Raw genomic sequence first — 15,576 nt, forward strand, 5'->3', positions numbered from 1 at the left:
GTCAGGATGGCAGGTGAATGGTATAGAAAAGATGAAGCCTCAGGAAGGTTAATAAACACTGCAGGAAGATAAGTGAGGGTAGCAGTCTTTCACTCATTGAATTAAATGGGAAGCCAATTACTATGTGCTGAATTATAATAGCTAATTACTATTACTGTGCTGCACAATTATTTTGCTTTCTTTTTCATTTATACTTCATCACACCATGTTTTTATCCTGGATTTCTTCCTCCCCTATACATGTGGTTGATTTAAACTCTGTTCCATTCCCAGTCCTAATGGTGAAAAAAGTATTCTAACTCTCCTGGGGACTATTTGTTGTAGTTATCTGAGCAAAGCCAGTGAGTGTTTAATTCTGATTTCAGCCCTTCTACTGTATACAGCAGTGAGCAGGAGGGATTCATCCTCTCTATGTCCTTCCTCACATTTCCTCAGGTTCAAGAGAGCCACAGTAGCCTCCCTCAGGTATATTCTGGACAACTATCTTTTGCTGGAAGAAAGGGAATGTCACCAAGTTATGAGCCATACAGTTGTACATGATTGCAATTTAGTGGAGTGATGCTGGAGCCATGCTTAGCTAGAACAGTGAGAAAGTCTTTGAAAGCTTCTCCTATTGTTAGCTGAGTAACAAAGTCTGTTTTTTAACCTTTCCAGTTGTTGTAGATTCTTAACTATGACCAGTGATTCTCTTGTGGGAACATAGGAATCTATCTTCCTGTTGTCTACACCCATTGCAATGGGTATATAATGCATATCCTACTAGACTGCTTTTTTATTATTATTATTTATTATACCATTTACTAACTTTCTATAGCAATTACTGTAGGAGCCACTTTCTCAGGTTATTTTTGGGCATATGTGCATGTTCCCTCTCAGCTGAGGAGAAAGCAGGGCAGGTCCTGATCTTAACCTTGTAATTTCTTATTCTCTGAATATATGTGACACGATAAGACAAACTAAATAGCCTTCATTTTTAATGAAATTCTGAGAATGAGTTGGAAGAGTCACTTATCTAAAAAGGAAGTGGTGGGAGGAACAAGGGCATTGACATTGTTGTCTGTTGCATAAGAACACAGCGTACAACTTCTATAATTGCAATGTAGCATTATGAGGTTTTAAAATAATCTTTCATGTCTCAAGTTAATACTGATTAAAATCTAAGTCTCCGTGGGCATTTATGCTATGATAGCTTAGTTTCAATTAAAAGCTAGTTCATAATATGCCTATGGTATTCAGCTGAGATTTTAAGTTTGGACTCTCCAGAAAATAAAAACGCCTTAGGAAGGCTAAATCTGCTGTTTGTACTTCTCTCTGCACAGTTGTACCATTACATCTCCATTTCAGGCAACAACATCTTCAATTGCTCAAAACAATGAAAGTGTTACCCTGATTTATATGGAAGTACAGAATAAGGCTGGTTGAGACAAGAAGGTAAAAGTTATAGCTATAGATGACTTGCACATTCAGTTTCTGAAAGAAATGGCAAATGAATTAGGGTATTTAGAGCTAAACCCTTGTGACACTGTGGTCACTGTGAGTTAGTTATGTGAGACCAAATTTTGTTCTTTTGCCAACTAGACAGTGTACACTTTAAGCCTGTCAAAGGGCTCATAGAAAGTGAAGATCCTGTTCCTTAGTGGAGTCTCACCATAAAAAAGGATCCTGGTTTCTGCTGCAGGACTGGAGCAATTGTAATGTTCCACTGCATTTCTAGATGTCTCGTGTTGATTACACTCTTTACCAGTTGCACATAATTCACTGCTGTGATAGAGTTATCTGCAGATGACTATCATGATGCTAACCTTATGTTGTAATTTAAGCACTTTCATGTATAGAGGTAAAGAAATTTATCCCGTAAGATCTTTTTTTTCTTTTCATCTTGACAGATTCAAGAAAATGAATATATCAAAATTGAGAATGCCGAAAACAGCAGCAAGCTAACAATATCATCAACAAAGCAGGAACACTGTGGATGTTACACACTAGTTGTAGAGAACAAACTTGGCAGCAGACAAGCACAAGTCAACCTTACAGTTGTTGGTGAGTCCATAATAATAATTCAGATATATACTTATGCTAGACAATACTCTACACTCACTTTATAACATATATGATGATATGCAAAATTAAATAAAATTATCAGATAAGTTAAGAAGACTGAAAAAAAAAAAAAAAAAAAAAAAACCACAATTCTTTAAAAATTATCTGGACTGTATAGCGGCACTGTAATAACCACTGTAATCAACTTGTAAGCAACTCCAGTAGGGTTATAATGTGTTTTATCTTCCAAAATTACAAATTATAGATGGAGGTATAAAATAACCCAGACTTTATAAAAACACAAGAAAAAAAAAGGCAATGTCTCCATTTTTGGTTAGATACCACTGTAGTCCACCTCTTCACATTTAACATTTGTAGCATTGAGATATTTGCTAGACTGCAAATTTTAAAACTGCTAATTCAGGAAGGCCTGAGATGACTTCTCTTAGACTGTAAATTTGAAAACATCCTGTTGCTTGCGGGAGGGAGGTTTTATCCTTCTAACTGAAATTCCTACCATTGTCTACTTGTTTTGTAGTGACAGAAAGCATTGGATAGAGGCAATCTGTTATAAATACGGAGCCCTTTACATTTGGAACATTAGACACATGTATTTTTAAATACACATCTAAACTATGCAGGAATCACTTAAAGCATAATAAAGTTTCAAAAATCCTTGTCAGATAACAGCTTCAGAGCACCACGTTTGTTGCAGCAGGCTGTGGATATCTACAGATAGTTTTAGACTGGTAGACAGTTTCAGTATCTTTGCATATATAACTGCTTGAGTATTAGAGAAAACCTAGAGCTGTGGCATCTAGCTTTGAAAAGGCCAACGAATCCACCGTGGCATGGATGCACTGCAAATGCTTTCCAGGGAAATCTAAGAAATGTTTATAGGCAAAGAGGGAGATCTGTTTAAAACATTAGTCTGCATCCTTCTGTTCCTAAGCTCTGGTCTCTACGGCCTGTGGAGGTGTCTTGACATGAAGACTCCCTTTCCTGCAGGAGTGCAGAGCTTGCCCAGGCATTTGGACAAATTCTACTTCAAAAAGCAAAGCTTCATCCTAGTGATGCAGTCGTAACTGCCCTGGCTCTGCTGCCCTTACAGATATGTGGGCTAGTAAGTAAAGCAAGTGTATATAATGCCAGAGGCAAAAATCAGACTTTGATGAAATCCATGGCAAAACACCAGTAACACAAGTTGGACTGGAAATCCATTTCAGTGATCCAATGAATAACATGAAAAGTTTAATGAGTAGAATCACACTTCCAAGTACAATGGCCACTACGAAAGAGTGAATGTCGTCAGTTGCATACTGTTGTGTGTATCGTCAATACAAGTCTCCTAATTATTTAAATTGTTTTTTGTCTAATCTTTGGCACTGGTTGCAGTTAAAAGATAACGGCAAATGAGTATAAATATTAAGCAGATGCCAACAATATGCAATAGAATGCAAGAACAGAAGATTACAGATAAATCATATTATTCCTTCCAACAATAGGTTGTACAAATCAGAAGTGTAGCTAGGTTAAAAATGAAAACCTTGAAAAACTGATCCTCAAATAGCTATTCTATATATTGTTCTAACTACTGCGTTTGTGTCCAAAGTCCCAACACTGCTGTCTAGCAGCTAGAGGTAAGGCAGGAGACAATCTGCTCTTTACATTTCCCCTTTTATCACTCCTTCCTAGGCCACTGCTGCAGTCTGTTAACTGTAACAGGTTATTCAGCAAGATGGATTTTTTTCTAGCTGAACCAGGCCAACAGTTCCTATGATCTTGTCATTATGTGATCCTTGCCTCATTATTATATGTCACTGTTTCATGTCTATTGGAGTTAATTGGCTTGAAAGTCTTTGAATTCTATAACCTTATAAAGCTACATCTCAGACTCCTGCTTTGCTTTTCCATAAGTGAGAAATGTGCCAGAGAACAGTGGGATTCCCAGAGATGCTTTCGGGAGAGTTGGGTGAAGAATCCTTACAATGTGCTGGAGTTTGCCATGCATTTTGGCTGATGACAAGCTATCTGTTTCCAACTGAAAAGAATAAATTCCCTCTTGTAAAATTGCCAAACCCTTCAGTGAGACATCTCGCTGATGTCAGCACTGCCAAAGGCATTACAAAGCCTCAAGATTTCTAGTTTGCTCCATATGCATTTTAACGATAGATCCTTCTGTGTGGGTCCTCAAAAATGTGGGAAAAGGGGGCAAAAAAAAATCTTCCTTCTAGAGAGCAGGTTTGAATTTTACTACTGAGATAAAATCCCTCACCCCATCTGCACCTTAAAAGGTTGGAAGGTGCTGTCTTTTCTCCAAAGCCTGCTCTAGTCAGGATAGGGAAGATGTACTTCTCTAAATGTGCAAAACATGTCTACTAAAATACAAAAAAAGCACTGTATAGCTGCAGTTTTAAGTACTGAAGAACTTACACTTCTTTATTGACTGCAGCCAGCTGAAAATGGAGATGTTTATTTTAATTTAGGAATTGTCATACTTGTTTGAATCATAGAATGATTTGGGTTGGAAGGGACCTTTAAGATTAGTTCTGTTCCCCTCCTCTTCCTCCTCCTCCCTCTTTCCCCCCAGTAGTCATAATCTACTGATAATCATTAGATGAATGTGGCTTAAAGATATGTCAGGCTGTGATGTTGATATATTTTATTGAGAATGTTACAGTCTACTAAAGCTCATCCTTAGTCCTAAATTCTCACTTGTCCATTCTCTCTGCTCTGTCCAAAGTACTGGGAAGAAATTTGCTCTCCCTACCCTGATCCACCATTCATAACAAGGGTTTGTGGAGAAAGCCCTGGTGCTAGGATTGAGTCAGCTATTTATAAAAAGGCTATAACTCTGTGAGAGCTGCCTCCCTATCAGTTCACCAATGAAAGACGCATCTGAGTGTAAGCTCTGTATGCAAGACATTGCTGACTGACCACAGTCCACAATTAGTCTTGAATGTATTGAGGGAAACTACAAATACAGAATGTCTGCTCTCTGGAGGAGTGTGTGTGAGCTGACCTAGAGCTGTGTCTCAAAGGTCTAATTAACAGGTTTTTCTGTTCTGAGTTTCAGCAAACCAAATGCATTTGTTAAAATATAAAATTAAATGAATAGGAAAATAAAGAATTATTTATTTTATTATTACTTTTACAACCATGTAAGTTGCAAAGTCTTCATGGTGATGGGCAAGTTGGTCATGTGAAAGACTCCAATACACGCTTCCCAAATTAAATTTGGACTGTAACACATGACAGGGAGAAGGTTGCCCAGAAAAGTTGTGCAGTCTCCATCCTTAGAGGCATTCATGTCCAGACTGGATAAACATCTGAACAACCTGGTCTGGCCGTATAACTGACACTGCTTTGAGCAGAACCTTCCTGAGGATATTTAAGACCATCCTAGATCTTCCTTTTCAGTTAGGAAAGTAAAAGGGGGAAAAGAAGCACTTGAAAGAATTCCAACTGTATTCTAAGGATTTTTTCTTTTACAATTTTAATGAATATATATGAGCAAAATGTCCATTAAACTCAGCCTCCAGTGTAATCTGTTTGCAGTCCACACACCATATGCAGAGATATCTAGTCAAGTTAGCAAAGACCCTTGTTAATTGATTGGCAAGGTGGTGTGATGATGATTGTACAGGACTGAGCCATTAGGATGGAGTCTTGAATTTCACATTGCTTTGTTGTGTAGCTTTGTGCCTGTATAAGCATTAATAATGCTGGGAGACCTGCAGTAGAAGGAGAAGACATCCAAGTTAAGCAATCTCTTATCTTAAAGGATAGACAGTTTCCAAAATGCCCATGTTGAGTTCTCTATTGTTAAGATTGGTTCTCTCAAATAAGCAATTTCATTAGCTGAATGATCTCTCTAGGGAGATCTTTTGCAACATGTTTCTGCTCCAAATCCAAATCAGCCTGATGTGGGACTGAGCTAATGATTTACGGCAGATACTGTGTCAGATTAAAGTGGACTTTTGTTGCCAAAGCTATATTAAATGAGCCAGTGATGAGCTGAGTGTGAGATAGGACTGATTTAGGAAAGGTAGAGCCCTCAATCTACAGTGATAGCATGGAATATTCATTCCATCTATGCCATTTCCTGGCTGCATATGTGTAAATATATCAAATCGCTGTTTCTGAACATTTTAGGTCTGTGACAGGAATACCCCAAACTGCAACCACTTTTGAAAAAGAACTTGGTCTTCATACTGGCTATAGCTGGGTATTATGACAAAGAGTCAAAAGAATAAGAGAGTATTCAACAAGGCGAATGTGGCGCTAAAGAAGTGGTCTGTTCTGCAAGCTTCTTTCATGATTTTGGGCAAACTGCTCACTGTTTCCGTGCCTATAATACAGGGATATTCTGATGTTCACCAGGGTTTGGTGAATACTTTTTGAAAATACTTTTTGAACAACTTTTTTCTTTTTTTTTAATACAGAATTAAAAGCACTTGTACTGCCTACCTGTGGCAGTTTGGTCAACTTTATAAATGCTTTAAATTTGTGTTGTTTCTGGTGTAGCTGTAGTATTGCATAAAATAAATAAATAAATAGATAGATAGATATGCAGAAGAATAGGAGCAATATTATTATACCCTGAAAAGCTCAAAGATTATTATTGTATATTTATTATGCTAAGGAGCTGTGCACATAAGGTGTACTTTGTGTCCTCGTGCACTGTTGAACAGTGATAAGCCAAATACTTAAGTATACTTATATTTAAGCACGTTGCATGCAGGCATGTAGTATAACATGAATTCATTAAGTAATACCCGCTCCTCTGCATGATGTTAAAATTCTGTACTTGGTTTGGGATGGAGAGGTTGCATTCTGGGACAAAACTGTTACTTCCATGCCTTTAGCAGAACCTGTATGAGCGGAGTCTTTCCAAGCAAAAATGAGAAAACTGAGAATTAGCTGGAGAATAGATCAACACTAACTCCGGTAGTCATTGAATATTGTGGCAGGATTGCTGATTGCTTATATAAAGGACTTGGTCCTGGTTTAGCAAGTGACATAGATGCATACTACATTAGCATTACTTCTTTGCCCTTATTTTGTATTATAAGGAAATGTAGTAGCATAATCAACAGTTAACAGTGGCACTATCAGCATTTCTGTGAGTGCCTGAGAGGTCTGGCTCGGTGCTAGCTGCTCAGACTGAGTGGATCCAGGGCTGATTAGAAACTGTCTTATCCATTTGGAAAAGAGAACACTTCTACAGACAACGCTGCAGCTCGGAACTGCTAACATGACTGCTCTGAAACTTATTTCATCTTCTTTTGTGGAGCACCAGATTATATCTTGCAGTAGCCATGTGATTCCCTGTTTACATCTAGGGTCTGAGAATGCAGTGAATTTCCTAAGAATATGTGGGTGGACTTGGCCTCTAACCTTTAGCCTTTTAAATTCCTTTGGATTGCTGAAGGATTTTTGTTACCAGTTTTCTGGTTAAAGGGCAACTAGACTGACAGTTAAGGAAGAGATGCCTTATCTTACTGTTTTTGTTTCTGTTGTTGTAGTTCAAGAGTGCTGTGACCCCCACTGTCAGTCTCCCCTCTAATGTTTGGTAGCCAAAATCTGCAGCCACATCAAAACTAACTTATCACAGCAAGATAACAATGTATAGAGGAAAAACAGCTTATATTGCCTTATCCATCAGTGCTGGCACACTGAAGCAGCTTTATTCCTTGAAGGGCCATCTAGTTTCAATGTCATTTCAGCTAAGAGAAATTATAGTAGATCTCTCTGCCAAGTTATTTTTCCTCTTAGTTGCCTTCACCTTTCCTCTGGTGAAGAAGAGGAAATATCATGGCAGTATTTCTCACAGCAAACTTCCTGTATTTTACCTGCTGTTAAATGCCAGGAGTGTCTTACTTCCTAAGGAATAATTCATCGTTACTCCAGTTCTGCACATGAACATGGTGTTCCTAGGACCTGAACTCACACCATCAGGGACTTGGAATCAGCTTACAGTCTCACCGGGACAAGTCCTAAAACTTACTCTGCCTTTCAGGGGACAGGTACCAGAGGCCTAATTCAACCAGCTATCAAACCAGTTGCCTAGCATGTAGTACATGAGTAATCCAAATAGCTTGTTGATTCAGGCATAGGAACAGATGGTTTAGGAAAAGGGCTCCTGAGAATGCATTATATATTTGTTTGTTCCATTAGGCCTGTGGCAGAAGGAGATGTTCTTGTGCTGAGGGCATATGCGTAGGAGTGGCGAGATTTGGTTTCATTCCCAGTTCCATTCTCCTGTGTGTCCTTGGGCGAGGTCATTTTACTCTTTTATGCCTCAGTTACCCCACTGGCAAAGGGGGAAAAACAGCAAAAAGTGGTGCTGTGGGCCTTAAATGTTCATGAGCTATTTTACCCCCAAGTCTCAAAAATGCAGATTTTAAACAACAGTTTTATGTGAGTGTTGTGGGGAGGGATCATACTTCAAGGAGGCTAGCGCGAGTCTGCTGTGTGTATTAAAAGGGACGGGTGGATTTCAAACTCTGCCAGAGCTGCAGGTGTGGAAGTCCCCTGAGCTAACTAACCTTGGCCACGTCGTCCTTGGCTCCCGCTGGGGAGGCTGCTTCATTAGCAGAAAAATTCTGTATCTTCACTTGTGTTGTTAGGGAGAGTGCATGCATTATTTTCTACTTTAATTTTATGCTATGCACCTATGGTGCAGTAACACCCAGAAGGGCGTTAGTGGGTGTAAAGCGGTGCAGAAAGGTAATAATCTCTCTACTAATGGCGCTCCTGTCCCTTGAAAAAAAAAAAAAAAAAAAAAAAAAAGCTGCAGGGCATAGTTTTCCGAGCACAGCAGAGAGGTCTGCCATGACCCTAAGCCCTGTCAGCAATAATGCAGGGTTCAGTTATGGCCTTTTATGGTTTTGCTTCTCTCCTGCTGATGAATTTCAAATGAAGGCTTTGCCAGTGCTGTCGGCATGGACAGTGTTCAACTGGCTTTTGCAGCATATTAAATACCTTCTCTGGCTAAACAGCCCGTGGGATGGAATTAAATTGTTTCTTTCTGTCTGTTCTTTATCTGGCAGACAAATATCACAATAGCTAATAATAGTGTTAAACAGTAATAGGATAACTGGATTTAGAAAGAAACCAAACCGATTTTGAGAACAGATCAAGACAACTACTTCAGAGACATTGCTTCAGTGCTGTCCCTCTTGCTAAAATAACTTTTTTTCAGGGGCAATGGTTACAAAGTTATGTTTTCAGAGGCTTTCTACTGCAACAGCATTGCTGCTTAAAGCACTGCCAGAGCCTTGCAAGCTCTGAATGTGCAGCAAAGCCTTGGAGCCTTGCTTTGGCTCAGGCTGACTGTCCCATCAAGTAGCAGAACGATTGCTGTTTCCCTGCGCTCTGAGTTAGATAAGGAGAATGCTGCCTTTTTTGGTCTCCTGGAATAGTGCTCGTGTCCTGCAGACTCTGTAAACTGAGCAGTGCTGAGAGGCCAATGAGGTCTGCATAGCACGGTTTCAGATTTTGTGGGAGTCCTGTATGAGCTGGGGTTTGCTACCTATACAGAAGGAGAGAAAGTCCCTTATCAGGAGGAATTTGGGGTTACAGACCACTGAAAAAGGCAAGGACCTCAAGACAAATCTGTTTCCTAAATAACAGTGATTTAAATATTGGGCATGCCTATGCTTTACGCTTCTCAGAGTGTACAAATAAAAATTAATTAAAGGTTATTCCAGGGTGTATATCAAAACCTGTTTACCAAAATATCTCTGAGAATTTGTCTGAGGAGGGAGTGCAGCTGAATTCAATTTGAGTAAACAAGAAGTGCATGTTTCAATCCTGGTATGGCCTTAAACGTGGCTTATACATTTCATGTGAGTCCAGCTCATGACTTTACCATCTGCCCTAATGAAAGTATGTCACAAAGAATGAACTGGAACCTGACCTCCTTGGTCTGGGGTAGCAGTAACTTATGTCTCCGTTTGTTGGGAAGTACCTTCTTTCCTAATCTGTGCCAAGTTTGCTGGAGCAGAAAGGGAGAAAAGCAGTCGAGTCCTCTTGCACATCACCTCCTCTCCTCTTACTCCCCTGTGCTTGGTGAATATGTAGTACATGGAGCAGCTACTGCTCCTTCCCCTGTGCCATTAGTGTCAGTGGCTTTACACAGTCTCTATGCTGCTGTGCAGAATAGTCCCTAGGGCAGGCTGGAGGCCAAGTTAGCTGATTGCCTGTCTCCTTTGCCTGTAGCTGGGTTTTGTGAGCCACCTCAGGGCAACCCTACTCACATTCCTAAAGAGATTACCTGTGGAGCTTTGTGCTCGAGTCCCCCTTAGCATTTAGCTGTCTAACCTGCAACTATTTTGTTAGCCTTTGCAGTTATACTGTTAGGCAAATAAGGTGATCATGCATCCTAGCAAAAGAGGTATAAGTACTGCCTGCTACAAAGGGGATGGAGCTTGTAGGATTCTGGGCAAATTCAGTAGGACTATGTGGACACAGCCAATTTGACCGGGACAATCTAGAATATCATAAACCATATCATAAAGTATAGCTAAATCTTTATTTTAGTGTTATAGTCATTCTGTAAATTAGTCAAGATTGAAATACCCCTGGTTTTGTATAGATAAGACATCTTATGGTAGAGAACATACATGTTTTCTTTTGCCACATCCAGTAGTGAAGCTGAAGTTAGAGACTGACATTTAAAATGAATTGTTCCCCTTACCATTATAGTCCTATGGAAACGTTCACAAGGAGCCGTGTACCTTGGAATGCACTCCCTTCCTTGTAGATCGTATGTTGGCTTGTGGCTACGGTTTGGTATGGTCCAGTGAAGCTACGTAAAATCCTTGCAATATATGCCTAAGTGTGAAGTACGTGTTTGTAAAAGACTGCACATGATATACAAATGAAATATTGAAGATGGGCAGCTCAAGGACGTGAATGATATGCTAAACACTAAAACAGAAGGACAAAATAGAGAACTGTGCTGGAACTTCTGCACCCCTCCCCAGCCCACTGGATATTTTTATTGGAAGCAGTTAATTGTGCTGATAGAGATTTCATATTCCAGAAGGGAATGTAGTTTGGCAAAATGTTCTAGCTTTCAATACAGACAGATGAATAAAGGGTAACCTTTAAAATCCCCATGAAATAAACTATTGAGAAACAAAACAGACACATGGAGAGACCATCTGTAAATTCTCTGAATGTGCAGAGCTGTAAAATACCATCCAGTCTGATATCAAATAATTTCTAAGCGTGGTAAAATGGTATATACACATCTGTCATATTAAGAAAGAGCAAAGATTAAGCTTTCTTTCTTATTTATGATCTTCCATAGCAGCTACTACACCAGTATTTATACATTGAGCAGATCTGCAAGCAGCAGCACTTGGTAGGCTTCAAACAAAAATGTGCATCTTTCTAGCTTGAGCAAGTCCAGCCGGGGTTACAGGTTCACTTATTTTCTTACTGGAAAATATATATATATATATATATTAGAAATGTAGAAATATTCCCAAGACTGGCAGATGTTAGATTAAAGTCATGTAGCCTTTTCTTGACAGCTAATGTACTGTTGGCCATGAATGTTTTCTCTCTAGTGATCACATACCTTAAAAGCCTTGCTTTATGTAAGCTATGCTGGTCTAAAGGGTTGCCATTATCCAGGTGAGTCACGGAAAGTTTAGGCAACTGTTAAAGCATGCCCAGAGTTTCATTTGGAAACAGTAGAGTGCTAAAAGTCAGCAGAGAAGTCACTGTATTCTCATGTCCCGCTGTGCTCTGCAAAGACTGAAGCTCATGCGTTCTTTTCTCCTTCACATTATAATTCAGTGTAGAGCTCTGGTCAGAAGTTGTCAGATGTATGGATCTCTATAACTCGTCTTCTCTCTGAGATGAGGGTTTTAGTATTAGAGCAAGCTCCTTTTTTTTTCTTTTTTTTTTTTTCTTTTTTTTTTAAATAAACCCATAGTGCCCACGTTTAGCTGTGTGCATGGCAGATGTCAGAGAATCTGCACTACTTTGACAAATCTGAACAGATGTCTCTGGAGCGTGATAGACTACTGGCTTAGCTTTTTCTTCAAAGTATTTTCCTCTTGCTATCAAGAAACTGCTCTTTTCTGTTTGGATTTAGGATAAGTGAGCTGTTACTTATCCAAGTGCTTATATATGCATACTGAGACAGTGCAATGATGATTGTATAGGAGGAAAGTATGACACACAGCTAAATATTCTTCTGAACAGATTTTGAAGAGGACAGAGGCAATATCATTTCCCATGAGATCTCAATGCATAATAATTTGTAGTGAAAAGAAGTTGGCTATCATTGCTACTTGATTGAAGACATACAACGCATGTGTGCCATGTAAAAGGTTCTCTGGAGCCTGGTGCAGTATTGCACAAGGGTGGTGAAATTGTGAGTGAGGTGAGCACTGACCTCTCACTTCTTGCCACCCCAAGGAGTCTGGGGCAGGACAACTGTTCTTCAGGCACCAGGAGCCTGAGATCTTGTTATCTTTGCTACAATCTTTCTTTCTAACCGTGGACCTCTTTCTAATTGTTTAACCTCTCTGTTATTCAGTCCCTGATACCTAAACTACAAATTTATGTTTGTTAGTAATCCCTTTTGTTTTGCCAGAGAATGAGACCAGTAAAAAGTGACAACTCAGCAGGGCAGTAAGCCATTCCAGAGGTTAAGGACACCTATTTTGTTTAACAAAAGATGTACAGTATAATGATGACTCCTAGTGGAATGGTGTTTTAAGTGTTGCCCAATTGAATGCAGATAAACCCATGCTCTGGCAGCCTATCTCTCTTCTGCCTGGGCATTCTCACATTGAAGGCAGCAGCAAACCCTTGGTGCTCATCTCTCTTCCTCTCTCCCGATCTTTTCCCTCATACTTAAAAGTTCTGTTCACACAACTCCTAACATGTTTAAGTTGGGGAGGAGGTGGATGTTCAGTGACAACTGCAAATGAGTTTTCTCATTGTTCAGTGGAACTCTGTAGAAAGAGATGGCCCTGTTCCAGATGGTGAGCTGTCTTGATCCTACCCCATTTCCCCCCTTTATGAGTAAAACCACAGCAGTCAGAAGGAAAGGTCTCTCTGTCCAAGAACTAAAGTTGGGCTTCTGGCAAACTTCTGTCTGCTAAGTGATTTTCCTAGGGGTGATGGTTTCAGTCTGGAGAGACAACTGGTATAGTCTACCACAGTAAGGCTTTGATCAAAGTCCACAGCAGTTTTCACCAGCTTTTGGATATTTTTATTGCTCAGAAAATTGCCAGACCAGCCAAAAATACAATCACTCTGCCTTTCTTAAGGAAAAATTATAATGTCCATTATCAGTTTTAACCAGCAAAAGGGGACAGGATTTTATCAGTCAGTGCCTATTGCAACCACTGTAGCATCTCACACTTGCTATCCTTTTATTTTCATCTTCTCTCATTTTATTCTATCCCGTGCTTTCTCATTCAGCCTTTGGCCACTAGTTCACCCAGATCAACATCATCATTATTTTGTAGGTTTTTCTAGATTAATTCTGAGAGGATTATTCCCAGGAAAGACATTTAGTTCCCTTTAAAGTCTTTAAAAGCTCTTAACTTCATAATTCTTCTTTTTAATCAGTTATTTTTTTTTAGAAGCCAGCATTCTTCTGTCTTAGGAGAACATTCATTTCAGTGACTAGTCAATGATTAAACTTAATTTTGAAAAAAGTTATATAACTTCAAGGTTTCTGTATTGTGTCAGACATTTGCATAGCTGGTTGCTCATCTACACACCAGGTTCTGATGATATTGGCTCTTTTTTTATATTATTGTTTTAAACCAAAAAGTGTACCAGACTTCCAAAATCTGCTTACATGAAACTCCAGATCTGTGTTTCTATGTCAACAAACATGTTTGGGTAGCTCTGATACCCAGGTATAGTTGGACAAGTGGTGCATAGAGGCTATGAAATGTTAGCAGGGGCCTTGAATTATGGAAGCAGATGAAGGGAGCTGGGGGAACAATGTCACAGCTATGGTGACTGTTAGAGGGTAACCCTCTAAGGAGGTTCATCGAGGAGAGGTTTGCACTACTGTGAGAGATCTGATTTCAGTACTTGACAGCATAGTTATGAGTGGTTTTAGTCTCAACAATTTCTGTAATGATAGCTGTGAAGGGCATTAGGCTTCAGAACAGCTTAGCAGGATGCCCAAGGACTGAACAGCCCATGCTGAGGCCCATGTGGGATTGGCATCTGTGTTTGCTAATTCAGGTATGTCTGCCTGTGCTACAGCTGTTTTTTTTACTCGAGTACAAACCTCTGAAGCAGAGCAATAGCATGGAAGGAAATGGTTGTTAGCCAGGGCCAGTAATACCTTAACAGAAGTCCTACCTCTTACCCTCACAATTTCATCTAGTATGCTTTGCATCTGTTTTTTGCAGATAAACCAGACCCACCTGCTGGAACACCTTGTGCATCAGACATACGGAGTTCCTCCCTCACTCTTTCATGGTATGGCTCCTCTTACGATGGTGGAAGTGCAGTGCAGTCCTACACCGTGGAGATCTGGAACTCAGTGGATAACAAATGGACAGACCTCACTACCTGCCGCAGCACGTCGTTCAATGTGCAGGACCTGCAGGCTGACCGGGAGTACAAATTCCGCGTGCGAGCTGCTAACGTGTATGGCATCAGCGAGCCCAGTCAAGAATCTGAGCTGGTCAAAGTTGGAGAGAAACAAGGTTAGTTTTTAAAAGTCTAAGTATAAGTAAATCATATCATAACAGTTCCCCAGCAGGGTCAGGCAGCTTTACCACACTCCCTCACATGTGCTTCTGTGCAATGAATGCTTAAGCTGGGTGTAAGCACGCTCAAGTCCCTTTGTAGCTTCATGTGGGTGTCTGTGCTTATGATTTGCATGCATCACTTGTGGAAACATGGCTTCAGGAACCCCTAAAACCTGCCTTATGAAAGCAACCAATAACTTGACTTCTGGTTTGCTCTGTGCATGCTGGCTTGACAGACTTCTGTCGTTCAGCACACAGGTAAAGGGAGATAAAACATTTCTCACATAAGTTACCCGTTCAGACCTTGCCCAACTGGGAAATTATGTTTGGTGGCTTACCTGAAACATACTGGGGAATTCATTACAGTATATACTGGACACACTATGGAAAAATAAGCCAAAAAAACACTATCCCAAATTTGCTTTTGGAAAAAGCAAGTGAACCTGCTGCCAGCCAAGCACTGAATACACAGCAGAAACTTAATTAGCCTCTCGGACCTAGATATGATTTCTATGCTTCAAATCCCAGCATGGTAAACCACCTCAGTCCTGTTGCCCCTAATACACCTGATATTGTGAATCTGTGACTTGTATCCTGCTTAGCATGTTGGGTTTGCAGCATTGTATGGGTGCTAAAAATATTTTTAGAGTTTTTGATTCCAGTTGCAATGCATATGAAATACTTCTCAGTATGTTTTTTCTCTTGTTGTCTGCTTAACATCTTCTCAAATAGGCTAATGGGGAGAGCTGGAGCATTTTAGAAATTATTGTAAACTGTTACAA

The 15,576-nt window shown here is 39.9% G+C and overlaps 1 protein-coding gene and 1 long non-coding RNA gene across 6 annotated transcripts in view; both read left to right on the forward strand.

The window, feature by feature from the left end:
• Positions 1–15,576, forward strand: part of MYLK (myosin light chain kinase) — a 205,100-nt gene that overhangs the window by 158,475 nt on the left and 31,049 nt on the right. For all 5 annotated transcript variants that reach the window (XM_035330846.1, XM_035330847.1, XM_035330845.1 and 2 more), the window contains 2 exons: positions 1,886–2,039; positions 14,450–14,749. In XM_035330846.1, coding sequence (XP_035186737.1) covers positions 1,886–2,039; positions 14,450–14,749 — 454 coding nt within the window. The remainder of the gene's footprint in view (positions 1–1,885; positions 2,040–14,449; positions 14,750–15,576) is intronic.
• Positions 2,156–6,595, forward strand: LOC118169531. Its single transcript, XR_004752182.1, has 2 exons — positions 2,156–4,412; positions 4,710–6,595. It is a non-coding gene; the product is annotated as an uncharacterized LOC118169531 (long non-coding RNA).

This window comes from Oxyura jamaicensis, chromosome 7 (genome assembly GCF_011077185.1).
Source record: "Oxyura jamaicensis isolate SHBP4307 breed ruddy duck chromosome 7, BPBGC_Ojam_1.0, whole genome shotgun sequence".
NCBI classification, from domain to species: Eukaryota; Metazoa; Chordata; class Aves; order Anseriformes; family Anatidae; genus Oxyura; species Oxyura jamaicensis.